Source organism: Pelophylax lessonae (assembly GCF_965119305.1).
Source record: "Pelophylax lessonae genome assembly, chromosome: 6".
Lineage (NCBI taxonomy): Eukaryota > Metazoa > Chordata > Amphibia > Anura > Ranidae > Pelophylax > Pelophylax lessonae.
This window is the reverse complement of record NC_138773.1, coordinates 221148766-221175605: the sequence shown is the minus strand read 5'-3', so window position 1 is coordinate 221175605 and position 26840 is coordinate 221148766. Positions and strand designations below refer to the sequence as shown.

Sequence of the window (26840 nt, the reverse complement as noted above, 5' to 3'; positions counted from 1 at the left end):
ATTAATACACAAGCACTTTATACCTCACAAATATTAATTTTTATATTTTATATATATTTTTTTTATTTCTCAAATGTTGGATTATTTTATCACTGTATGTATCAGTTGACATTCTACCCCCTTCTCTGGGTCCACAGTCAATTGCCAATAAGAACCTCACCCCCCCCCCCCACTGTCCATGTTGAGCCTCTTTTAACACCACAGTCACTACCAACCCCCATCAAGCCATAACTAGAGATAGCACCCATGACCGAATAATGTTACCAAATAACATTGGCGTGCACAGCCTATTGCATTAGGGTGTGCACCCCAAAGTTTAAACACATATGCATGTGTGTGCATGTGTATATATACTAACGGTGTCAGTAGAGCAATGGATGGTGTCAGTAGACTTATTTTTTATAATTTTTTACAATTTTATTTCTTTAAAAAAATGTTTACAGATTTTTTTAGGAGCTCCGTTAGGGGGCTTTGGTGAAACATCAGGGGTCTAAACAGGGGGAATCTACGCCACACGTGGTGATTAGGGTGTGCCCAGGCACACCCTGTGCACACACCTATGCCAAATAATTCATACTAGCATGTTATGACTCACCAAAGGTTAAAAATAATTGGACCTGGGTTAAAGCATTAGTGAATGAGCACACATTGACTCGTTTATTATAATTTACAAGGTTAGGCTTCCGGTTATTACCCATGTGCACCTTAAAGTACATACATATCTTTTCAGTTGCTCATCATAAGCAACGCTCTGCATTACATACCCTTGATGTACACAATAGAATAACTTTCTGTGTTCTCATATTACAGGAGTGTACATAGCTATACAGTTGTCCTGTTTAAACTCATGGTACTGATCTCTGAGGGTAACCGGTTTCCCTTTCAGTCCTATAAGACAGATTTAAACTTTGTCCCTAATGCATTATGGAGCAGTCCTGACAAGAAATGGTATATTTGTTGTAAGGGAACTCTGCACGTTATCATACTATGAAATGAGTTGCTTGATGAAATACGACATTCTTTTCAGCTACTGAGGAGAGAGATTACACTCGCTAAGGCAGTTATTTAGTGGCTATTTCTTATTTACTGTTTATCACAGCCTGTTGGAAGAGAGACAGTTGCTGGTATGCCTGTGATATGCTGCTTCGCACCTTTGGTATTTTAAAGTTTTATTATGTTTTCCCACAATCTTGCATTTGATGGATGACACTTACAAGCTCTCTTCTGAACGTCTTACTGAGAAAAAGGCAGGAAGAGAAAAAGGTCATTGTGGATTTGAGCCATTTTAACCTTTGCTGTCAAAAAGCATGACACAGACTTGCTACTTATGATTGAGGCAGCAGATGTGTCATCCTCAGGAGAGGAAAAGGGCCATTGGGATTTTAAATCGGGCATATTATGACCAATTAAACTAAGAGGCCGTGGTACTGTCCTGTAACCAAGGCCTGTAGTGACAGTATCACACTTATAAAGAAATAACAGGCCAATAAAAATATCCTTTCAATAACTGTAAAAACAGAGGCATTGAGGGATGTGTGACCTTGAACAAGGCTGTCTATATTCATGTAGACTTTAGAATACTGCCTACTGTGACAGTATGAGGCCCTGTCACTGTGCAAATTGTTATAGGATGGACACAGGGTTCGTACGTATGCAGAGTGTGGGACGCCAGTCTCCTCTTGATTTTGGTATTCCCAGAATGGGGTCTGTAATTTGGAGATTTCAAAGGGGGAAGAAATCACCAACCCAGTGTTAAGGTCCTGCAGAAGACCAGCTGGGTATGTGTCCAGGTGCACACAGCCCTTATAATGACAGGCCAGGCCAAAGCTCAGGGCTCTCGTCAGGAGACAACTGTGGGCTCCGGTTAGTGAAGAGAGATTCTCTACTCAAGAGACAGCACGCCATGCTGGAGGAGATGTCCATAAGAGAGATATCCATATGTCCATAGGAGAGATGCACACAAATAACCAAGGTGCAGGATCAATAAATGTGTCAAAGTTTATTAAAATATCACTGGAAGACTTACAAAACAGTCTCTAGGAAGCACTTAAGAGGTGAAAATTGTAAAACTGTGAACAGCAGACACAAACTGGGGACTGCTCAGCTGGATGGTGGTATGCCATACTACTGTGGATCAAGAAGCTGTCAGCATGTGCACTGAGCCCTCTGCCGATCAATCGATGCTGCAAACTAAGAGCACTAGTGATGGACGAACATCGGCCGGGGCGGTTCGTGAACGTCAGCCGCACATTTTCTCAAAAGTCTGCGAACCGCGAGTTCGCGGCGGGCCCCATTGACTTTAATGGGAGGCAAACTTTAAAAACCTTTAGGTCATATTTGCAGCCACAAAAGACGTACTAGCTGTGCACAAATAGTCCCAGCACATGGACAATGTAAAAACAGAAGTATTGCAATTGGAAAAGTTGCCCTAATTTTTTTTTTATTTTTTTACAGAAAAAAAATTATTATTTTTTTTTTTCATAAATCAGCCAGAACTGACAGCAGCCGGTAAATACATGTCTAATACATATAGGGTCCATTCACACATCTGTAAAATGGGTCCGCATCCATTCCACAATTTGGCAGAACCTTTACAGACCCATTGCTTTTCAATTCCAGTCTGAAAAATTAGGCATTCACAGGATAAAGAAGTGTCGGCCATTCCAGGCCCCAAAAATGAGCCCACATGCATTTATCTGACAGCTAAGAACGTAGTATTCTGTGGCTGAAGGCACATTAGGCATTCACAGGATAAAGAAGTAAGTGTCGGCCAGTATAGGCACCAAAAATTAGCCCACCTGGGTTTACCTGACAGCTAAGAACGTAGTATTTGGTGGTTGGAGGTACAGTACGCATTCACAGGATACAGGAGTAAGTGTCGGCCTGTATAGGCACCAAAAATTAGCCCACATAAAGGGGAACTCTGACGGGGACACACTGGATATAAAGGGACACTCTGACAGGGACACGCTGTCAGCCTGTGTTCCCCCTCATCCAGCCTGTGTCCCCCCTCATCCAGCCGGTGTCCCCCCTCATCCAGTCTGTATTCCCCCGTCATTCAGCCCATGTCACTGCTGTCATGCAGCCCGTGTCCCCCGCCATCATTCAGCCTGTGTCTGTGTCCCAATCAGAGTCCTCCTTTACATCCAGTGTTTCCCTGTCAGAGTCCCTCCTTTACATCCATGTCCCCATCAGAGTGCACCTTTACATCCAGTGTGTCCCCGTCAGAGTGCCCCTTTACATCCAGTGTGTCCCCATCATAGTGCCCCTTTACATCCAGTGTGTCCCGCTCAGAGTGCCCCTTTATTATTCCCGTCAGAGTGCCCCTTTAATATTGCGGTCAGAGTACCCCTTTAATATTGCGGTCAGAGTTCCCCTTTATTATTGCGGTCAGAGTGGCCCTTTATTATTGCGGTCAGAGTGCCCCTTTATTATTCCTGTCAGAGTGCCCTTTTAATAATGTGGTCAGATTTCCCCTTTAATATCGCGATTAGAGTGCACCTTTATTATTCCGTCAGAGTGCCCCTTTAATTTTGCGGTCAGAGTGCCCCTTTACTATTGCGGTCAGAGTTCCCCTTTACTATTGCGGTCAAAGTGCCCCTTTAATATTGCGGTCAGAGTGCCTCTTTAATATTGCAGTCAGAGTGCCCCTTTAATATTGCAGTCAGAGTGCCCCTTTACTATTGCGGTCAGAGTGCCCCTTTATTATTCCCGTCAGAGCTGCAGCAACGCTCAGTCACCACACCTGTCACAATGCTGCACAGTGAACAATAATACTACTGATCCACTATAATATGCTTTCTACAAAGTATATTATACCGTGGATTACCCCCCTCCCCCCCTATATAGTGCACCGCACCGCAATACCAAAAAAATTGCAGGCCTTTAAATGACTTTTGTGGACATTAACAGAGCGATTTGTGTCACTGCAGATGCCGATTTCTAAATGCCCCTAAAGCACAGACTGGATACCTGTCCCTATACTGAAGAGAGACTGGACCTATACCGAAATACCAGCCCTGAAAAGGACTTTTGTGGACATAACAGAACGATTTGTGTGACTGCTGCCGATCTCTAACTGCCCTTTAAGCACCTACTGGATACCTATAAAGGGGCACTCTGACAGGGACACACTGTCAGCCTGTGTCCCCCCTCATCCAGCCTGTGTCCCCCCTCATTCAGCCGGTGTCCCCCCTCAACCAGTCTGTATTCCCCCGTCATTCAGCCCATGTCACTGCTGTCATGCAGCCCGTGTCCCCCGCCGTCATTCAGCCTGTGTCTGTGTCCCCATCAGAGTCCTCCTTTACATCCAGTGTGTCCCTGTCAGAGTCCCTCCTTTACATCCATGTCCCCATCAGAGTGCACCTTTACATCCAGTGTGTCCCCGTCAGAGTGCCGCTTTACATCCAGTGTGTCCCCATCAGAGTGCCCCTTTACATCCAGTGTGTCCCGCTCAGAGTGCCCCTTTATTATTCCCATCAGAGTGCCCCTTTATTATTCTCGTCAGAGTGCCCCTTTATTATTCTCGTCAGAGTGCCCCTTTATTATTCTCGTCAGAGTGCCCCTTTAATATTGCGGTCAGAGTGCCCCTTTAATATTGCGGTCGGAGTTCCCCCTTATTATTCCCGTCAGAGTGCCCCTTTAATATTGCGGTCAGAGTTCTCCTTTATTATTCCCGTCAGAGTGCCCCTTTAATATTGCAGTCAGAGTTCCCCTTTAATATTGCGGTCAGAGTGCCCCTTTATTATTCCTGTAAGAGCTGCAGCAATGCTCAGTCACCACACCTGTCACAATGCTGCACAGTGCACAATAATACTACTAATCCACTATAATATGCTTTCTACAAAGTATATTATACCGTGGATTACCCCCCTATTTAGTGCACTGCACAGCAATACCAAACAAATTGCAGCCCTTTAAATGACTTTTGTGGAAATTAACACAGAGATTTGTGTCACTGCAGATGCCGATTTCTAAATGCCCCTGAAGCACAGACTGGATAACCTGTCCCTATACTGAAGAGAGACTGGACCTATACCGAAATACCAGCCCTGAAAAGGACTTTTGTGGACATAACAGAGCGATTTGTGTGACTGCTGCCAATCTCTAACTGCCCCTTAAGCACCGACTGGATACCTGCCCCTAACCTGAAAAGATACTAGTAGACCTATACCGAAATACCAGCCCTGAAAAAGGACTTTTGTAGATCTTCACAGAGCTATTTGTGTCTGGCAATCTCTCCCTCATGAGCACAGCAGACCTCTCCCTACCCTGACAAAATGCAGAATGTGAAATGGCCGACAGCTCGGGTCTATTTATAGGGTAGGGGGCATGTCCATGTGCTGAAATGTTTCAATTGGCTGTCCTGTTCCATCTGACGGCTGTGTCAAGGGTCAAAGTTCTTCTGAATGAAAAAGAAAATGGAAGCGCGGACATATTTGCGGCAAAAGTCAGACTTTGTGCGAATTTGCAAACAAGCAAAATTTGCCGCGAACCGACCGCCGGGCGAACCGCAAGGCCATCTCTAGAGAGCACTAGAGATGGACTCAGGACAGCAAGGAGAGTGGGGGATCCATTCAACAGCAGTGTGAGATGTAGGACTGATGGGCCAGGAGATGGATTACCAGACCTCCAGGGGTACAGACCACTGTCAGCATGTGATGCTTCCCTCTGGACAGTTAGAAGAGACCAAAGTCATCTGATAGAGTGGGATGACGAACATGTTTCAGGGACCTGCCCCTTTGTCAATATAATGGCAGCCGTCTGTACCCCTGGAGGTCTTATACTCCATCTCCATAGATCCTTCCCTGACCTGAATCACCTGGAGCTGTGGATCATTAGTTATCCCTTCATTGGTATATTTAACCCATTTTTTACTGCATAGCAATTTATTTCAATCATTTGTTCCCCTTGACAGCTGCTTATCTCCTGCCATCTATTGGCTGCTACTTCATGCTTTCACATAGTGGACCATTTTATTGTGACACAACAATCTTCTGGGGTTTGCATTTAAATATTCATAAGCAGGCTTCAATACATGAGAAACAATAGTGGTCAATCACAAAATGTAACTGTTTAACTCTCTTTTTTGCTGTTTATATGAAGACAGTTGCCCAGTTCTACCAAAACGAACTACATTAGGCAGTGATTACCTCAAGTTTATGAGGTGCCTTTAGCCCTTACTTACTTTTTTGTTAAGCATTATAAAGGCCCCAGTGTCTGATCATTCATAAGGAAAAAAAACTTCCCATAAGGTCATATGCATATTTAAGTATTTTATGCGTGTTGTTTACCTTTAGGGTACGTTTACATCTTGGTGTTGCTATTACAGGCGTTTTTATGGGCGTTTTTGCAGGCGTTTTTACAGGTGTTTTGTGTGCAGGCGTTTTTAGATTGACTAGAGACCAATGGAAAACGCCTGTAATCTGCCCAAAAAAGAAGCTCATGTACTTTTTTGAGCATTGGGCATTTTGCTCACGGCGTCAAAACGCTCAGTTGTGAACAGGGGCCATTGAAATGAATAGGATTTGTCTGGTTGGGCGTTTTGAAAGCTGATCCTAGAGCAGAAAAACGCCCCCAAAATGCCCCAAAACGCCTACATGTGAACGGAGCCTTATAGAGTTCAAAAAGTCCTAAGACTGCTGTTGGGTGCCACCATCTTCAAATTAATGTCAGTAGCCCCAACAGATGTCACACAAAAGGCTAGGTCGGTGAGTAAATGTATGGAGAAGTCTGGTCAGCACAGGTGGTTTTTGGACACCCCGAAAGTGGAGAAGATAGAATAAAATATTTACAAACATGTGAGGGGTGTACTCACTTTTAGAGATACTGTATAACATATAAATGACTAAAATACCTGCAAAGTGATTACTAATAATACGTGAAAAACAAAATTAAAATATTCAGTAGAAACTCTTCATTACTTGTTTAATGTTCAGAAAAGTACCACATCTTTTGATATATTTGAGAGTTGTCTGTATAAATTCACACGTGTCACCTCTGTGCTCATTAAACTCTCACCTGTATGTACCAGATATTGCACCTAGTTAACATCATCCATCAAGTATGTAGTTCTGCAGATGAGTGCCAACTGCCCAGCCTCCTTTCCACCAGGGGCCTTCCAGATAGCGTTTACAATGCTTTTGATGTTAATGAGTACTGGCCCTTTAAGATCCCAGATCGATGTATGGATAAGCATGTTAGGAAAATGCATATACAGAGCCTCTCATTTAGTATTTAAAAATGTGCCCATTTATTGCTAAAAATATTGCACTTACAATAAGAAAAAATAAAACATTTTAAACCGCCATAAAGAATAATAAATAAATAAATAAATAAACAATGCAAACTAGGTACATGAAGGTAAGAGTTTAGTGAGCACAGAGGTGGCACAAGTGAATTTACACAGACAACACTCACATATATCAAAAGGTGTGGAACTTTTCTGAGAACTAAAGAAATAAGTCCATGAAGAGTTTCTATTAAATATTTTAATTTTGTTTTTCACGTATTATTAGTGATCACACAAATAATGATGGACTCCTTTTATTCATTTATGTCTTATATGTATATTGCATTGTGACAGTTAAAACAGGTTTATTCTAATTTAATTGACTATCTTCCCTGTATTAGTACACATCAGCGTCCCACTTTGTTTCCACTATTACATCTTCACTGCATTGTGTCAATAAAATAACAAAGTAGACAATTACATTCAAAACAAAGCTATTAACATAAAAAATTGAAAGAAAAGGTAAAAACAAATCCCAAATTGAATAAAACACCAAACATCCATTGTTCTGAGTTAGAAACACATATGGTAGCTTCACAAATTAAATGCCGACTGAGATAGTTGCATAAAAATATGTTTTTGGCAGTGTTTCGGTTTTAGTGTTAATCAAGTTTGCAAAAAGTCTGCTTGTTTACTGAATATATGTAGGCAGAAACTGACTTGAAAAAGTGATCCTAAACAAACGACATGTAAAAATAGTACAATTAGGATCTTGTTTAATAAGATATAGAAATAAATAAAAAAATAAATATCAAAGCGCTGTGGCAAGGAAACAAGTCATCTTTGTAGTTCAGTGAAAAAAAGTAGCTAAACATTCAATGAGCCAACACATTCTAATCTACATTTGAAAGTTTCTCCATTTAAAAAGTTGAGTTTTACAAAAAATTCAGCCACCTCTAATAAAGTGATATGAAACGTATTCTTTTTAAGTACAGATATGCTCTCTTCTAGTGACTTGTGTTGCTGTGGAGGTGTCAATGACTCCTAAAAAGCTTCTGCTGTGCTGCACATTCCATCAGTAACTCATAGCACAACATTTTGAAACTTTTACTAGCTTTTGGCAGTAAATGCCAAAAAACAGTATTTCCACATGGTTCCCATATTGAATATTGCTCTTTGCCTCTTTAAATGGAAAGCCATTCATACGAGCTCTGATCCCAGTTGACGCCTAATCAAGGGAAACGCGTCGGGTGGAGACAGCCGTGATGTCAGCACGCACGGACCGCACTGCAGACGGCCATGATGTCACGAGAACCGTGCTACATCCCCCAGTCTGTTTCCTAAGTGTTTTTAACCTTAATAAACCTGATTTAATAAGAGATGATGCACTCAGTCCTCCTTCTTCACTCCTTATATCCATCCATGACCCTGGAGACGCTGATCATTTTTTGGTCCGTGGATTTATCCCATATCAGTTTACATGCACATTGACTCTTGCGGGTCTGGTAAGCAGCCAATTCAACTCTTTTTGCACAGTGGTGATGCATGCAGCACACAAACGATTGAGTTGTCACCAGTTGATTTTATATCACATATGGACTTTTTGTTATTTTACTATTGCACTATATTGTACTTTTGGTTATATATGTTTGTACATATTGGCAATATTATTTGTCAGTAGTGTTTGTATTTGCACTATTGTTTACTTCACAACAGCACACTTGTATATATACAGCATTCATATGATAATAAAACAAAGGAAAACGTACAACAAAAAAGTATAATGTACCTGTTAAGATCCCATATCTTGCTGTTGTTATCCAAGGAACAGGAAGCTAAGAAATCGCCACATGTATGCCAGGAGCAGCCCCACACTGCATGTGTATGGCCTTCCAATGTCAGGATACACTCTGACTTAGCAAAGTCCCAGATCCGAACAGTTGTGTCACCTGAGCATGTTGCTAGCTTGGTGCCACTAATAAGGAAGACAGAAAAAAATTGAAACATTAATGAATTATTTATTATTGATTAGTGTTAATGAATGTATTACTGATTATGATCTGAAGGAATCACTTATATGTCAACTGAAAATGTTTTGACCATGCGCTACATCATTTTTTTGATTTTACTAAATCTCTTTAGAAGTATTCTGTAGATTGATTTTATTTGGTTTTAAAAAAGATGGCATTGCATATATGAAATTGCATAGAGAATCCTAAAATCCAGCTTTCCCCATGCCCTCTTCATCAATCTTCTGAACACAGGTGCCCAGCCTGCCCAAAGAGAGAGCAGCAATACTATTGTGAGAAACCCTGGGCTTCCTATAAAATGTCGTGTGTGCATCAAGTTTAGACATTAAAAAATAATGTACTGAACTATAGATGTACATGACTTTTATTGTATACATTTCAGAAGACACCGGGAATGCTGCATTTTGGAAACACTGCTGCAGCCTTGGTCAGACAAGGAAGTGAGAAGACAGATTACTCAGCATTTTATTCCACAGCAATATAGTACTGTACATGAAGGGCCCTAACCACTTAAGGACCAAGCCTATTTCTGTTGTTTACAAGGTAAAATCAGAATTTTTTGCTAGAAAATTACTTAGAACCCCCAAACATTATATATATATTTTTAGAAAAGACTCCTGAGAATAAAATGGCAGTTGTTTAAATTGTGCACACTCATGGAATGGCGATAAACTACAGTACTTATAAATTTCCATAGGCGACGCTTTAACGGTTACCAATTTAGATTTACTGAGGAGGTCTTTTTCTAGAATTATTGCTCTCGCTCTGAAGATCGTGGCAATAACTCACATGTGTGATTTGAACACCATTTTCATTTGCAGGCATGACTTATGTATGCGTTTTCTTTCATGGGCGGGCTCACAGGGACGTGGTCGTTTTATTTTTATTTTTTTCCTATTTATTTTATTTTTTATATTTTACAAAAAAAAAACTGATCACTTTTATTGCTGTCACAAGGAATGTAAACATCTCTTGTGACAGTAATAGGCAGTGACAGGTACTCTTTATGGAGGGATCTGGGGTCTAAAAGACCCCAGACCCCTCCACTGCACTTCAAAGTATTCAAAAGGCTGAAATAGGCATTTCTGAATACGGATACTTTTTTAAATCGGCGCCATTGGCAGCCGAGTAAACCAGAAGTGATGTTGTGATGTCGCTTCCGGGTTACATGATCGGAGACCCGATCAAAACCGGCTTTGTTTGGGACGCCAACCAGCCAGCGGACGTGCTGGCTGGTTGCTCGGGTCTCCCAGTGGGGCAGTAGACCTGGGCAGAGTCGCGGAAGAAGGGGGGGTCCCCTACCATTTGTTGGGATAACAACCGAGCAGCTGCTGAGCCACATCGGTTGTTATCTCCTGAAAGCCGACCGCCGGCTCTAAAAAATGGTACCAGGTTGATGCCTGCAGCTGCAGGCATCATCCTGGTACAACCACTTCTTCAAGCCAACGTACATACATACAAACATACGTCGGTTTGCAGGAAGTGTATGTCAAGGCAAATTAAGAAACTAATAGAATACATCCCCACAATGCATGCACATTTTTTTACATAATATTCCTTTAAAGACCTCGAAAGTACATAAAAACACCTGTTGATATCCCAGAAATGCACAAAATTTCTACTTTATTGTGGCCAAAAAAAAAACAGCATTTTTGTGGACTGAATGATGTCAGCCCTATCCAGCTGTCTTTTGCTAAACTGCAAAATTCTCCCACTGTCCATATCTTCACAACATACAGGGCAAGCCATAGAGGACTATATTTTCTTTCCTTCACCACGGGTGGAAGGGAAGGAAATAGCGTGAATACCCCCATCAACATAGTCCGTGTTGATGGAGGCATCCCTCCCTCCATAGTATGGCCACTTGCTGACTTGGAACCATTCACAATCAGCAGAACTCTTCAATAAGACAGAAGTTGAATTCGACACAATTTAACTTCAGATAAGTGCAATATAGAGGATGTTTTCCAATCTTTTAAAAAATAAGTAGACAATGGAGGAAATTTTCTGAAACTGGAGAGTGCAAAATCAGGTGCAGCTGTGCATGGTAGCCAATCAGCTTCTAACTTCAGCTTGTTTAATTAGGCTTTGACAATAAAACATGGAAGCTGATTGGTTTATATGCAGAGCTGCACTCGATTTTGCACTCTCCAGTTTTAGTAAACCAACCCCAATGACTTTCTAATCCTTATCCCTGTGACAAATAATGCTGAACTGGAAAAAGCAACAAGGTTCTAGCTAGAACTGAACTAAGTAGCACTAAAAAAGATGATACCATATACAAAATATAAGAAAGTTTTAGTGACACTGAAAAATCACTGATGTCAGTATATACTAGAAAAATAATAATGTATTGCAGTTCAATATAACAACAGAAAAATACACCTTAGGTGGGACCCCACATGTAGGGATGTAATTGTACTGATAGGGAAGCTGATTGGAAGAGAGAGTGATTAAAGGATTTTGGTGAAACTGAATTTAATGTTTAAACAAGTATACAAACCATACTTTGTGGAATAAACTTTGCCTTATAAAATTCTTGCCTAATCACTTTTGCAGAAAGGTTTATATCCAGTATTTATTTATAAAAAAATTCAGATCAGAGCAACAAGGACAGTGTGAATGGATGTCAGACAGAATCTCAGTCTCAAATCACAAAGGGAAGGTATGAATTAATGACTTGAGGAGGGAAGAATGTGCCTTTTTAATTGGGAAATAGTAACCACATTTTGGATGTTTAGTGTTTGTGTTCCTTGCAAAGTACACAGTCATAAAGAAACATATTCATTTTAATGAGAGCTTCTTTTCAGCTGTGATAGTATAAAACTTGGTACAAAAGAGTACAATGTCAGATTAACTTAAGTAAAATTGAATATGAAATAGACTATAAAACTGTTCTTTCCTGTAGCAAGTGAACTTGATTTCATATGAAACTATTTTTGTTTCTATTTGACGTGTTTTATTGCAAAAGAAATGTTGATTCATTTCATTTACAGTGAAGCAGATGGCCATGGAAGCCAAGCATCTCTGCAACATTTATTTTAGCTGTAATGTGATTGTTCTGCCTCATTCTTCCGGGCAAAGCCTAACTCCCTAATAAATGTGCAGAAGCTGAAACTCTTTTGTGCACAAGTTCATCTCGGCATCATGAACACTGCTGTGCAAAATATTACAGGTTTATGTAAATATTTTTTTCATTGGATGATGGAAGAGATAAGAGTTTAATGTTGTTTGCCTGTAAATTCAATGATTACAGGATAATTTAAAAATGTTTAGGTGCCACTACCCAAAAATGATTATTGTCAAGCAAAATGCAAAGTACTTTTGCAATATTACATAACAACCAATAAGATTACATATTAGGGAAAAATAACAAGTGGTGACCCTAGATTCACCACAATATATTGATACACCGGCATAATAAAATGTTTGCCATGTAGTAGATGATAATATATACAGTATACCACCTCCTGAAGAAGCAGCTTCTGCCACAAAGCATGTAGAGGATATACAATACATTGTGAATTACAAGCCATATTTGTATTTACTTAAATAAAGTGCAGCGCAATCATATAAAACACATTAAAACAACACTCTATAAGAGCTGGTGCATCCAAGTCCACTTATAAGGAGAAACAATCCCCAATATATCACATTACAGGTGAGTGCAAAGTCTTCAACACATGAACTCCAATCTGTAAAGTGCAGGGATAGATGTAAGAAAAAGTCCTTCCGTTGGTTTAGGGAGCAGAGACCAAGGTGCTGATGGCAAATTCATGCAATGAATATTTGTGTGCTCATATCATCCCTCCACCAAGGCATTCTCTGCCTCTCACCTTCAAACACAGACCCCACAGGGTCAGACAGCATTTAACCAGGTATCCCGATAGCAAGACTCTTCATCCACTAGGGATAGCTATCCCGGACCTCCTCCTCAGTCAATATTTGCAAGGGAAAAGAGAAGATCTAATGCTCTCCATATAGTGAAGGATATTTTATTACAAGGTGTGCATCAGCATGTTCCTGGTAACTTCCTGGTGTACCAGGTTACCAGGAGCACGCTGAAGCACACCTTGCCCGCTTGTTTTATGCTTATATTTAACTTCTTAATGTAAGTGCAACCATTACTGTAATAAAATATCATTCACTATACATTATATCTTCTCTCGGTTCTTCCTGGAGAGCTTGTTACTGGACAGTGAAAGGAGAAGCAGCACAGTGATGAGCTCATCTCTTTGTCATTCTGCTTTCTCTTGCTATCAGCAAATTTCTTGATAGGTCATGAACCGACTGGCTCTCTAAACTGCTTTTTCCACTCACACTCTAGACCTGATTTGTGGAAAATTGGGCTGATAGAAGGTCAAATTCAGGCCTCTTAAATTGCTTGCATTTAAAAATACATTTAATGATGTATTAACCACTTCTGGACTGGGCCTATAGAGTCCTCTTGCCCTCACATCTTTCCGGCGGGTCCGGTAAGCGGGGAAAATGACCAGGAAGCAGCGGGAGGTGGGAGGCACCTCTCCAGCCGCACTGTTTGGATGATTCCACAGTGAACAGGCTGCTGGGACCACCCTTATATGAAAGAGGACCGCTGACAGTTTAAAAAAAATACGGGGGTTATGACAGCTATCTGCTGCCATAACCCCGGTATTTAACGTCAAAGTACCGACGTATAACTGCGGCGAGTGGTCCGGAAACTGGTTAAAGCATCATTATTAAAAAAATGTAAATTGCTGACAGGGAGGGTTTTTATGTCAGATGAGACCCTAGTGGTCTTTTCAATCATAAATGCTTCTCCCTGCCTGTGATTGGTAATGTACGCTGAGTCACGCATGTGCAGCACCACTTTTCCATGATGAAGTGACTCCTGTGTGTACGAGCAGGAGCGATGTTCTTGCAGTCTGGTCATTCAAGTGGCTAAACAGAGGAACCTGGAAAGAAGACCAGGAGAAGATGGAAGAACCCATGACCAGCTGAAGCGCTGATAGCATAGAACTTAAGGACTTTGTTTGACAGGTAATTTTTCCATGACATGCTAATATTCAGTGCATATTAAAACATTACAGTATAAACTTCCTGGGGGGGGGGTATTTAAAAAAAATATATATCAGAGTTTAAAGTATTATTAAACATGTCATACATAAATGCTCTGTGCAGCAGTTTTGCATAGAGTAGCCCCGAACCTCCTCTTCACGGGTCCCCTGCCAGTGCTCCTAGCCCCTCCCTCCTGCCAAGTACCCCCAGAGCAAGCATCTTGCTTGTCCATTCACACACACAGCTGTGGCTTGGCCCCACCCCCTTCTCTCCTCATTGGCTGTGATTGATAGAAGCATGAGTTACCAGCTCCCGCTTCTGTCTCAGCTAATGAGAAAGGAGAGTCCAAGGAGAGCCGAGGCTCTTGTGCACATCACTGGATCATGATGGGGCTCAGGTAAGTATTGGGGGGGGCTGTGGGGGAAGATTTTTTGGGAGAAAGGTTTTTTTTACCTTCATGCATAAAATGCGTGAAGTTTAAAAAGGCTTGAACCTTTTGAACCCCTTTAAGTATGCATTAATGTCTACACAGATTCAATAATCTGTGTCTTTTATATCGACCAAAAGGTTAGCTTTAATGAAGATGTATCCAATTTTCATTCAGATTTCATATTTTAATTATAGTTTGAACCTGGTGGACCAGTTATCAGCTGTATTTGCACCCCCCAACTACACACCGTGTAGTTTTAAAACTAGAGATGTGCAGATGCCACTGCTGCCAGATTTGTGTAATATAAAGGCTTCAGCAGGTGGGCACATCTAGGAATTCCATGAACAACCCCTTTATCATTGATGTTCCTACAATAGGCATAAGACACTAGTAAGTTCCTTTTGGTGGGGAAAAAAGCTTTAGGGGTTAACAGCTGAAGAAATCAGTAAAATTTAAAGTTAAGTTTAAAAGGCAGCAGCAAAAGTGCTAGAGAAGTTGGTACTTGTTAACATCGGCAAGATAAGAATGGAGGATCATAACTGTGTTGCTAGAGAAAAATAGCTGGCAAGAGACCGCATTGGGAGTGTATGGATTAATATTGCAAAGATAGGAAGTACAGATAGATCACACATTGCTCTCCACGGACGTTTTCCGTTACACATAAAAAAGGAGATTAAAAATGCAGGTAAAAACGATGCTTTTTTTCATCAGTTTCTCTACGTTTAGCTTTATTTCTTATACTTTTTTTTTTACAGCCACAATTTAGTCACTGGGGAAAATCTAAACAATGGAAAAATGATCATAAATACAGCAACAACCTTTTCTTCAGAATGCAAGTAGGGAAACTAAATAATATATGACTTGTTGCTTGGTTATTATTTTAACATAAATGTATATAAAACAAGCAAATGTAAAAAACTCCCACAGATATCCATAGGATGAAGGATATCTGGATATACAATAATATTACTTTTATTGTATATGGTATGTGCTACCACTTCAACAAAATCAATAAACCAAAGAGAATACTCTTCAGTTTAGGAGAGTGGAAGGAGCCATGGGAGTAGTTTTTTAAGTGTAATCCCTCACAATGGACTTCTTTTAATTGCTCCATTTTGGCCTTTTAAAACACTGCAAGCCTAACTATCCAACAACACCGATCAACAGAGATAAATTTCTAAATGACAGTTGAGGATTAAATGGGGCATGAGAGGCAGTGCGCATATAGCCTGTCCCCCCCCCTGCTCTCCTCTGCGGAGACCTTGCTTTTTAAAGCCACCATCATTAACATCTTCCCACTAGGCCTAAAGTACAATAACGGCCAGGCAGGAGCACCGTTATTCTGGGATTTTTTTTTTTTTTTTTACATACTTTCACCTGTCATTGTTCCTGATCAGTGCCACTACTGTTATATGATAATGTTGTACTCCACTGGTGACAGTATGTAAACAAAACAAAATTATTATTCTTTTTTTTAATTTCTTCAGTTTTCAAAAAATTGTGACAAACAAATGACAACTTCAAAAAACTCGCCATGCCTCTAGCTAAATACCTTGGACTGTCTACTTTCCAAAAAGGGGTCATTTGGGGGTAATTTGTCAGAGTGCCAGGAAACCAGACCACATGAAGATGCAAGTAAAATAAAGCGATTTATTTATGAAACAATATTAATCGCATAGCAAGAGAGAGGATCCAAATCAAGAACAGTCGGGGTCAAGTTCGGAAGCGGGTAGTCATCCAAGCCGGAATCGAGTCCAGGAATAACAGGTAGTCATCCAAGCCAAGATACCAGAAGCGGGTAGTCTGCCAAAGCCGGGTCGTCGTCTGATCCGTGGTCGTCTGCCGATGCGGAATCCAGAGCCAGGAAGGTTGTCAGCCAAGCCAAGTCATGCACGGAGAAACCAGAGAGACCAGAGGACTGCTAGCAGTGATGCACCTTAGAGCACAAAGGCAAGGGCGAGGTCTGAAAGCCATCAGGTAATATATATAGTCAGGTGTGCAACATCATTACTGAGCGACGCCCAGGCAGCAGACAAGGGATGATGCAAACAGAGTTTATAAGAAACAGCAGTCTGCACATGTCCAAGATGGCTGCCAACAGAAAGGCAAGGTAAGACCTTGACATATTTGTACTGTCCTGGTGTTTTCGGGCCTCAAGAAATAAGAGCCGTCAGTATATCAGGACTGACCACTTTTCAGATGTATACCATAGTTTGTGGACTTTCCTACATACTAAGTAATAAACACTAATTTGGGTTATTTTCACCAAAGAAATGTAGAAGGACACATTTTGATCTAAATTTATGAAGAACGACTATTTATTTGCTAACTTTTATAACATAAACTAAAATAAACGCATTTTATTCAAAATTTTCTGTCTTTTTTTATTTAGTAAAAACTAAAAAACCCAGCAGTGATTAAATACTACCAAAAGAAAGCTCTATTTGTGTGAAAAAAAAATTATATAAATTTCATATGGGTGCATGACCGCGCAATTATCATTTAAAGTGCAACAGCGATGAATGCTGAAAATTGGCCTGGGCCGGAAGTGGATAAAAGTGCCTGGTATTGAAGTGGTTAAAGCCCAATTGAACCCCCATTATTTTGTTACTGTAAAGTCAGTTTGTATGCATTGTAATAAATACGCTGTTTTTTTTTTAGGTTTGCTTTGGTTCCTAAGTTCTACAGCAATAGTTAAAATGCCCTGAGCTGCAACCTCTGCAGAAAAGTCAGACAACTGCTCTTACACACAGGCAGTGACCTGGATTTTCATTGGTCTGACATATCCCCATTCCCCCCAACCACCATACACTGATTCAATCAACACTGTTATAGTTTCCTCAACAGCACTGGTTCAACCATGGAGACCTGGGCTATTGTTTGTGTGAGAGTACAGTGATTTGACATTCCAAGGTGCTACCAGCAGAGGGATCTTTAACCATTGCTGCAGAATTTATGAACTAAAACCCAAAAAAGAGCAGCCAATTTTTTACTCAATATGGAAACTGAGGCATGAAAATCAAAAAAAAGCTTCTATCTGAGCCTTTTCACAGAAATGTTGCTTCATGACCGGCTCCTTTTAGAAAGGGCTTCTGATCAGTAAAATAATAAAGGATTTGAAATCTTTAATCAATCTATATAACTAGGACCCTAAAGTATGAGTTCTCAAGTACTGTTTGTTCCAATGTGATCATTCAGTTATTGAAATGCTTGTGAAATGCCCACTAACAAGACCGATGGTCAGCAAATCTAATTGTCAAATGGAAATAGCAACAAAATATAAAAAAATACAGGAAGAGCTTTCTGCAGTCTTTAATATGGTTCCACTCTGCTCATGCAGGTTTGAGCAGGCAAAAGCTACTAAGTAATTGTTTTCAGAAAGAGCTTGTGGAATGGATTAAAGTTCAGAGAAGCACAATCATCTTGAAACTGACGTCCCTTGAACCAATTAAGCAATTTCAAGCTTGGGAAAACATTGCTGAGGTCAATGGAATGGGCAATTTTATTGAGTTTGTACTTAATGGCTGCACCCCTGCCTTATTTGTTAAATATCTCTGTAACATAAGACACAGTTTCAGCCTAGCGAATCTCTGCTGTCGGCCATCACTTTTGCAAAGGTCATGTTGGGGTGTAATGTCCGCTTGTTACGATATGTAGATATTGTCACACTATCCAATTACTTACTTACTGCAAGCCTAAGTCTATAGCTTTTACGAGAAATCATTTTTCAGTGTGTATATTAGGTGAGCAAGACGGTTCACGCTATTCAGTCTATGAAAAATACAACCCCAATTCCAAAATAATATGCAGTGGTTTGCAAATTTCATAAACTCATATTTTATTCACAATATAAATCAGAAAGCATATCAAAAGTTTAAACTGAGAAAATGTACAATTTTAAGACCTAAATAAGGTCATTTTGAAATTGATGGCAGTAACACATCTCAAAAAAGTTGGGACAGGGCCATGTTTACCAAGGTGTAGTATCCCACCCTTCTTTATACAACATTCTATCAATGTGTGGGAACTGAGGAGGCCAGTTGCTGGAGTTTTGGGAGAGGAATGCTGTCCCATTCTTGCCTGACATAGGATTCTATCTGCTCAACAGTCCTGGGTCTTCTTTGTCGTATTTTTCATTTTAAAATGTGCCAAATATTTTTAAATGGTTATAGGTCTAGACTGAAGGCAAGCCAGTTAAGCACACAGACTCTTTTACTACAAATCTATGCTGGTGTCATAGATGCAGTATGTGGTTTAGCATTGTCCTGTTGAGATACGCAAGGACCAGGGCCTATTTTGCGATTCGGCACTGCGTGACTTTATCGGACAATTGCGTGGTCGTGCGACACCGTACCCAAATTAAATTGATATCCTTTTTTCCCCACAAAAAGAGCTGTCTTTTGGTGGTATTTGATCACCTGTGCGATTTTTACTTTTTGCGCTATAAACAAAAAAAGAGCGACAATTTTGAAAAAATTAACAATATTTTTCACATTTTTTATATGAAATTCCCCAAAAAAATGTAAAAATCTAAATTTCTTAACATTTTAGGCCAATTTGTTTTCTGCTACATATGTTTGGTAAAAAAAATTGCAATAAGCGTATTTTGATTGGTTTGCGCAAAAGTTATTGCGTCTACTATCTACGGGGAAGATTTATGTCATTTTTATTGTTTTTTTTTTTTACTAGTAATGGCGGCGATCTGCGATTTTTTTTGTGGGACTGCGACATTGCGGCAGACAGATCGGACCCTTGACTGATATTTTTGACACTTTTGGGGGTACCAGTGACATTACTACAGTAATCAGTGCTATACATATGCACTGTTACTGTAAAAATGACACTGGCAGGGAAGGGGTTAATTTTATTGGTGATCAGTGAGTTAAATGTATCCCTAGGGGTGTGATTCTAACTGTGGGGGGCGTGGCTTGTGATGTAACCACAGAGACATAAGATCCTACATAGCATGTTGGCACTGTTAATTTATTATTGGTTTTAAATCAATAAAACGTTTCTGTTTAAAAAAAAAAAAAAAAAGATCCTACATAGCAGGATCGTATGATCTCTGCTGTTACACCAGGGAGAATGACAGGCGGCTTTGTTTACATTAGCGGCCTGCCTTTCTCCCTCTCCCGCGGGAGATTGCGAGTGACCGGCGGACATCGGAGCGTGGGGATGTTAGTGAACGAGAGGGGGCAGGAGCTCGCCCCCTAGAGGCTCATAGGCGAGCGACCTAGCCCTATGTCAGTTTGCATGTAGGGGGCTGACTGCCGCAGTAAATAGTCGTGCGGCGGTCGGCAAGCGGTTAAAATACTACCTGATGAGCATCCTATCAAAACCCTTGCTCGGGCACCTTGTGTTATGAGCTGGTGATAATCTTGGCCCTATCTTTCAGCTGTGCTTCTGTTTTTTCACCCTGTCACCTGTGCTTCAGATGGGGACTACAAGTGACTATGCAACTGCTCAAAGCCCAGGGATTTGCTGCCATTTTCCGCCAATGTCACCATCAGGAAGCCTATCCTGGGCAATGGTGTGAAGCCACCGTTGGACTGCTTGCAGAAAGTGGCTGCAAAGAGGCTGGAGAAGATCAGCAGTGCTGAGACGCACACAAAAAAAAAAAAAGGTAAGAAAAAGTAAAAATACTATTTTATAAAGGATAAAAAATGGCCAACTAATGTTGCTTTAGAAATGCTATAATAATAGCAACATTAATATTCTGCTTTCCAGTTTCCTGCATACTCTCAGCTCGGTCTTATAAATATGATATGTACATATTTTTTATATTGTTTGATCAATGTGTGATTCCACACTCCTGATGCCCTTCAGCACACCTTTCTGACAAGCATCCCGGCACTCATTAGGTTACAATGTAGCAGAACGCACACGATTGAATCATTCAGTCAACATCTATATTCATGATAGCGTCAATCATCATGAGTGAAGAAGCGCCAAATTAATAGAAAATTCTGCAACAACAGAGGCAAATAAACAATCTTCATATGCCATCTGTGGGTAATTTGTTAGCAGCAAGCCATCTCTACTGTGGAGTTTGTAATACAGATCTCTTTCCCTTAATTTATGTAAATTTCTACCATTTTTAGGCAAAACAAATTACAGAAACTGTTGCTTTCTAATGAAAAGTAAACTTTGTTTACAGTTCAGTGAATAGAATTCCTTTTTATGATAAAACAGACGGCTGATCGTGTGGTGAAGAGCACGGTATTGCCAATTGAAGGAGGCAATCGTTTAATGTGTTCAATAAGGGAAGGATTGGCCTTACACCTTTCCTAAAACTAAGGCTTTTTGCTGAACAAATAATTCCATATTAAATTCTAAGCTGTTAAATAGGATTTCAATTCTCCGTGTCGGCAAAGCTTGTTTTGATAATTGTCAAGGTTGCCATTATCCGCCTTGTATAGAGGTAGTTGCTGACTTAAAGCGGAGTTCCGCCCTGGGAATACTTTTTTTAATAAAAATACCCCCGGGACAATCAGGGCTAGTACATTCCACAATGGATAGCCTCTGATTTGTCCCGGGTTGCACTTACCTTTTAGGAGAAATACTTACCTTGAAAAAGTATTGTCCAGCGCTGCCATCTCAGGTGTGGGCAGCTTGAAGCCAGCGCGATCCTCTTCTGCGTCCTCTTCCGTCTTCTTCGGTCCCACGATGCACTGCACCGGCCCCACCGTCACTTCCGGGTCGCGCGCGTCATCCCTCCACAGCTTCTGGGCATGCCCAGAAGCTGTTTAGAAGGGAATGACGCGCGCGCACCGGAACTGACGTCGGGGCCGGTGCAGGCGCATTGATTCCTGGGAGCGATGACGTTCAGATCCCAGGAATCATTGCAAACCCAGGAAGTGAAGAATTGCCGTGGCCGCCGAGGGGAAGAAGAAGGAAGTAAGGTAAGTATATTTTCTTCTATACGAGGTAAGTAAAAAAAAATTGCGATTATTCATTTATTTTTCAGGTGACCTGGAGCGAGAAGTTGGAGGTAAGTATAAATTTAGGGTGGAACTCCGCTTTAAGTAACTGTAGTTTGCGGTGCAAATGAAAGAGAGAGGGCAGTTCCCAAATGGCCCCAGTCATTTGCTATATGTGCATACATCAATAAGTCAACGTATTCTAAAAAGGACTAATTAATCTTGATTATTTAAAGCTGGCTACACAAAGGACTGCATGGTAATGGGTAATGTATGAAAGGGGCTAGAAGCCTTCAAAACAGCTTATCAGCCCATGCCCCTAATTTTCTCTTTATTCTTCCAAGGATTTGCATACCCTGGGTTCCAGTAGCAGCTGAAGCTTCATAACTTTTTTATACAGAGGTGATTGCTCAAGGAGGCATTAGGGTCATCAAGGATTTTAACATACATACCAACAGACTACACCCATGCTCATACTAGTACATTTAAGTGCTTTGTTCAGAATAAGGTAATTGCAAGGGATGCATACCATTTTGAAACCAATTTCATCTCTGTCACCTGAACCATGACAGATATCTCCCCAAGCTATGAGGTGCCTTATTGCTTTCCCATGGATTCCCAGTGCACAATATGACATTCAACGGGTAAAAGAGTTAAAACTGCAATTAGAATTTTGTGTCAATCACCCCTGGTTTGCATTTTTCCTCTAATATTAGCAGCCAGTACAGATTTGTATCTCCTAGTTTGAATTTAAATACAATTTATTTGGAAATGGATTTAAAAGGCGCCCAGGCACAACACAAACTGAATAAAATGTATACAATTTTACTGCATTAAACATACAAAAACAAAAAAGCAGATTTATAAAATGAGCACATATCCTGCAGAAGCAAATATATCAAAGAGTCCCTCACATACAGTATTAAGCTGGATACACTCTATACAACTTTTGTTGGTAGATTTCTTTTAGATCAAAGGCCGTACACACATAGCGATTGTCGGCCATAAATATTCGGCCACCGTCCGATCGGCCGATTGTCGGCTTGTTAGTATGATGCTTCCGACAACCGACTGCGACTTTTCGGCCGAACAGAATCTGGTGTGCAGCCTTTAAAATTTTTGTTGGCCAACACCAGAACGGCCGATTGTTCCTCAGTCAGTACAGAATTCGGCCGACAAACAGCAGATGAGCAAGACTGGGCATGCTCAGAGAAGAAAAAACACACGGAAAGTTAACCATCACATGACATCACTTCTGCAGTCGGCTGTTGTTGGCCGACAAAATTCGTGTGCAGTCTTTAGCACTTTTCAAGACAGCAACGGACAAAAGACGGCCGATCGTTCGGCCGACAATCGGTGCGTGTGTACGGGGCTTTACCCCCAACTATGTAGTGCAAGGGCCTGCCTGATTGCATACGAACTGAAAGTGTTTATGTCTGACCTCATATTATATGGTTTTGGTAAGTCTAAAGCTGGATACACACTATACAACTTTTGTTGTCAGATTTCCTTTAGATTTACCTTTTCTATGTAGTGCAAGGGCCTGCCTGATTGCATACAAAATGAAAGTGTTTAGGTTTGACCTCATATTATATGGTTTTGGTAAGTCTGAAGGAAAAAATCTAAAGAAAATTGTATAGTGTGTATGGCCCATAAAGGAAAAAATCTAAGGAAAATTGTATAGTGTGTATCCAGCTTTACCCCCAGGTACCCCACACACATAACTCACAATTTTATATATTAACACTGCTTAACAGTATATATGGCAGTCAGGTGGCTCAGACAAAACAGTGTGTTAGGGTATCCAAAAAAAAGAGGGGGTGGCAATAGCCCCCCCCCCTTTTTGGATTTTCTAGCGCACTGTGGAGGTTGCCACCTTAGTAGAGGCAAAGCTTTACTTTCTCATTTCAGAGCTGTCCCCTTGATGACTTATGACTGATCGTGTCGTATTCAAGAAGCAACAGAAGAACAATGATCACAGATCCACAGAATGGATAAGGCAGACATAGGGAGATCCTTGCATTGTAGGCCTTCAGGTAAAGCTACCTTTTACACAAAGAGACCAGTAAGCAGCACAATAGTGACCCAACAAAATCTCACCCCTAGCTTCCTGAGAATAGTAATCATAGACATAGGGGTTTATTTACTAAAGGCATATCTACTGTGCAATGCAGGTCGCTTGGAAGTGCAGTCGCTGTAAATCTGAGGGGAAAATCGAAATGAGGGGAAGCTCTGCTGATTTCTATCATCCAATCATGTGCAAGAAAAAATGCTGTTTTTTATTTTCCTTGTTTGTCTCCCTCAGATCTACAGCGACTGCATTTCCAAGTGCACTTGTAGTACACAGTGGATTTGCCTTTAGTAAAGAAACCCTAAATGATCTCACACTGCAGATACACAGCTCAAGAAACAAACATGCTTAGGTACAACAAGTGTGCTGCTACTTTTCAGGAGAAATCCAAGGCAAAAGGTACAATTTTTTTGTACTGTTTAGGCATTATTAGCCACCTCAATACCGCACCACAGCCGAAAGACACTACAGCGTGGATCTCTTGTTTTGGGAGGGAGTACATGGACGTCCTTTCAGAACATTCATTGGGTGTGCTCTGTGACTTCTGTGTACTTTGGACACAGCTGATCACAAATCGTGGTAAAGGATCAATTAGAACAGCCCTTTACCATGTAATAAGATGCATCCAATCACAGCTGATCACATGTAAGCAAACCTGCCAGTTATCATAGCATGAGGAAAGGAGAGCCAATAGCTGGCAAATCTGACAGGGAACATTTACACTGATAAACAGGGCACTGATCATTAGTACCCTGATTATCAGTGCAGCCCCATCAGTTCCAATCAGTGCATCTTTTCAGCGCTCATCAATGCCACCTATCAGTACCCATCAGTGCAGCCTCGTCAGTGCCTCCTCATCAGTGCAGCATATCAGTACCCATCAGTGCTGCCTCTTCAGTGCAGCCTCATCAGTGCCCATCAGTGCAGCTTCATCAGTGCCCGTTGGTGCAGCTTTATCAGTACACATCAGTGAAAAATAAAAATTACTTATTTGCAAAATTGTATAACAATAACTAAGAAAAACATATTTTTTGGGGGTTTGTTTAGCAAAAATTAAAAAAAAAACCAATGGTGACTACCACCAAAAGAAAGCTCTATCTGTCTAAAACAAATGATAACAATTTCATATGGGTGCACAATTGTCATTCAAAGTGCTGAAAGCTGAACATTGACCTGGGTAGGAAGGGGATGAAAGTGCCCAGTATTGAAGTGGTTAACATTTATAGATGTTCCCTAGAAAATATAAAATATTTACCTAATGAGGTCAGGTTCACTTTTATGACTTACTAACCAGCACAGCAAGAATGAATATGTGGGCCCCATTAACTTGCACTGTTAAAAACAAGCTGGCAGCAATGGTTCCAAACAGATGTTCTGACAGCTTTCCTTTAATCTACAAAGCAAAAATGTACTTTTTAACCCTCTCTCTATCCATACAAGAAATGAGCATGCTTTTCACACTATCTGTTAAATTATTTTGGCAAGTCTAAAAATACATCCACCACATTGTCAGCATTGTCATCCATTTGATAAAAATCCACTTTTTGATTACCAATGCAGGACAAAAATAAGGATTTGAAAAAGCTGCCTGTTTGTAAATTATTCTACTGCATACTGAATAGACAGTCTGTCTATAAGAAACAGAGAATCTGCATCCGAATTTGAAATACTTGTTTATTTTAATTGTGCAATTACAAACTCTAAAATCCTTCACGTAACCATATTGAGTAACCATATGTAGCACCCTCCTAGGTAGGTGCTAGGTAAAAGCATTGTTTGCTCCATCTGCTTATCAGGGGAGCCTGATCAGTAGTCTTGCCTGTTGCATGTGTCCATGTGTGATTCACTTGGTCTGAGGGAGTGTCCCCACTGTATCCAATAGGGGACCCTGTTGGACAGTGGAGGAAACCCAGCCAGTGACACACATGCTTTTGTGGCTGTCCCAGTGGGAGAGTACAATAGCGGTGCATCCTGGGATAGGTCAAAAAAGCCAGGGGCACATGTGCCAGGGCATCTTTGGGGGGGAAGCCAAGTCCCAGGAGGAGGGTGACGGCTGTCTCTCCTCCTGTCAGGAAGGAAGGTGGTCACAGGCAGTCGGCCTAGTGGACTAAGTGTGTGATGCTGAGCCAGGAGGTCCAGGATACTGACGAGTGGAGCTGAAGGCAGAGCAACCCAGGTAAAAACAGTGTCCGTGAGTACCGGGAAGCTTGCTAGGGGTCTGCCCAGGAAGGGGACCACTCCAGTGGAGAGTCAGTGGACAAGGGCTAGCATGCATGGGAAGTGAGAAAGGGGGGTGCCAGGTTAGGACCCTGAAGAGGAATTATTTCAGGAACATATCTTCTACTTCACTTCAGTGGCAAGGTGAAGCAGCGGCCTTGCCGCACACACTGCAGTCAGTTGTCCTCAGAAATTGTGTATAGTTCAAGTTGGAGTATCCCACTCATCCCTTCTCTCATCAAAGTTTTAAAATAAAACGCAAAAACCAAATCCCCTGGACTGTTCATTGTCTGAGCCAAGTCTTAAAGTGATAAGTTTTACAGACTGTTGCTATGGGTAACCCAGGGGAATCCACACTAAGCAGCTCTCCTGGGGGCATTGCTACACATACATGCCAATAAATCACAAAAACAGTCAGAGCAAAAGAAAAAAGAAAAGCAGTAATCAATTCCCATCATTCTGATATCCATTTTCATATCTTATGGAGGTCTTGAGCAGGCAAGCATTCAAATCTGATAAACTGATATGTCAAAAAACATTTTTTTCTTTCTTTCTTAGGTCATGAGGCATACAGAAGTAAAGTGACGTGACAACTTGTCAACCACTTGTTGTCACAACCAAATATCTTATTGGGAAGGAAAGTTGACCATTAGGGATTTGAGAGCAGGCCATTCATGCAAAGCTAAACAAAAATTTGCACTAAATTTTAGTATGTTTTTTTTTATTATATTTTATTATATCGTTCAATGCATCTTTGCAACACTTTCCATCTTTGGGTTATGCCAAATTGGGAAGAGGTTGTGCATACCTTTAATTTAAAATTTCTTAAATGGGATTAGGGGAGGAGAGAAGAAAGGGTTTTCTCAGCTAAGCACACCCTCCTGCCTGCATGCCTGAGTGAAGG

At 40.9% G+C, this 26840-nt stretch overlaps 1 protein-coding gene across 2 annotated transcripts in view; it reads right to left on the bottom strand.

Annotated features, from left to right (window-relative positions):
• The window catches only part of SPAG16 (sperm associated antigen 16), a 1690414-nt gene that overhangs the window by 873219 nt on the left and 790355 nt on the right, over window positions 1–26840 (bottom strand). For both annotated transcript variants that reach the window (XM_082260930.1, XM_082260929.1), the window contains exon 12: window positions 9021–9206. In XM_082260930.1, coding sequence (XP_082117056.1) covers window positions 9021–9206 — 186 coding nt within the window. The remainder of the gene's footprint in view (window positions 1–9020; window positions 9207–26840) is intronic.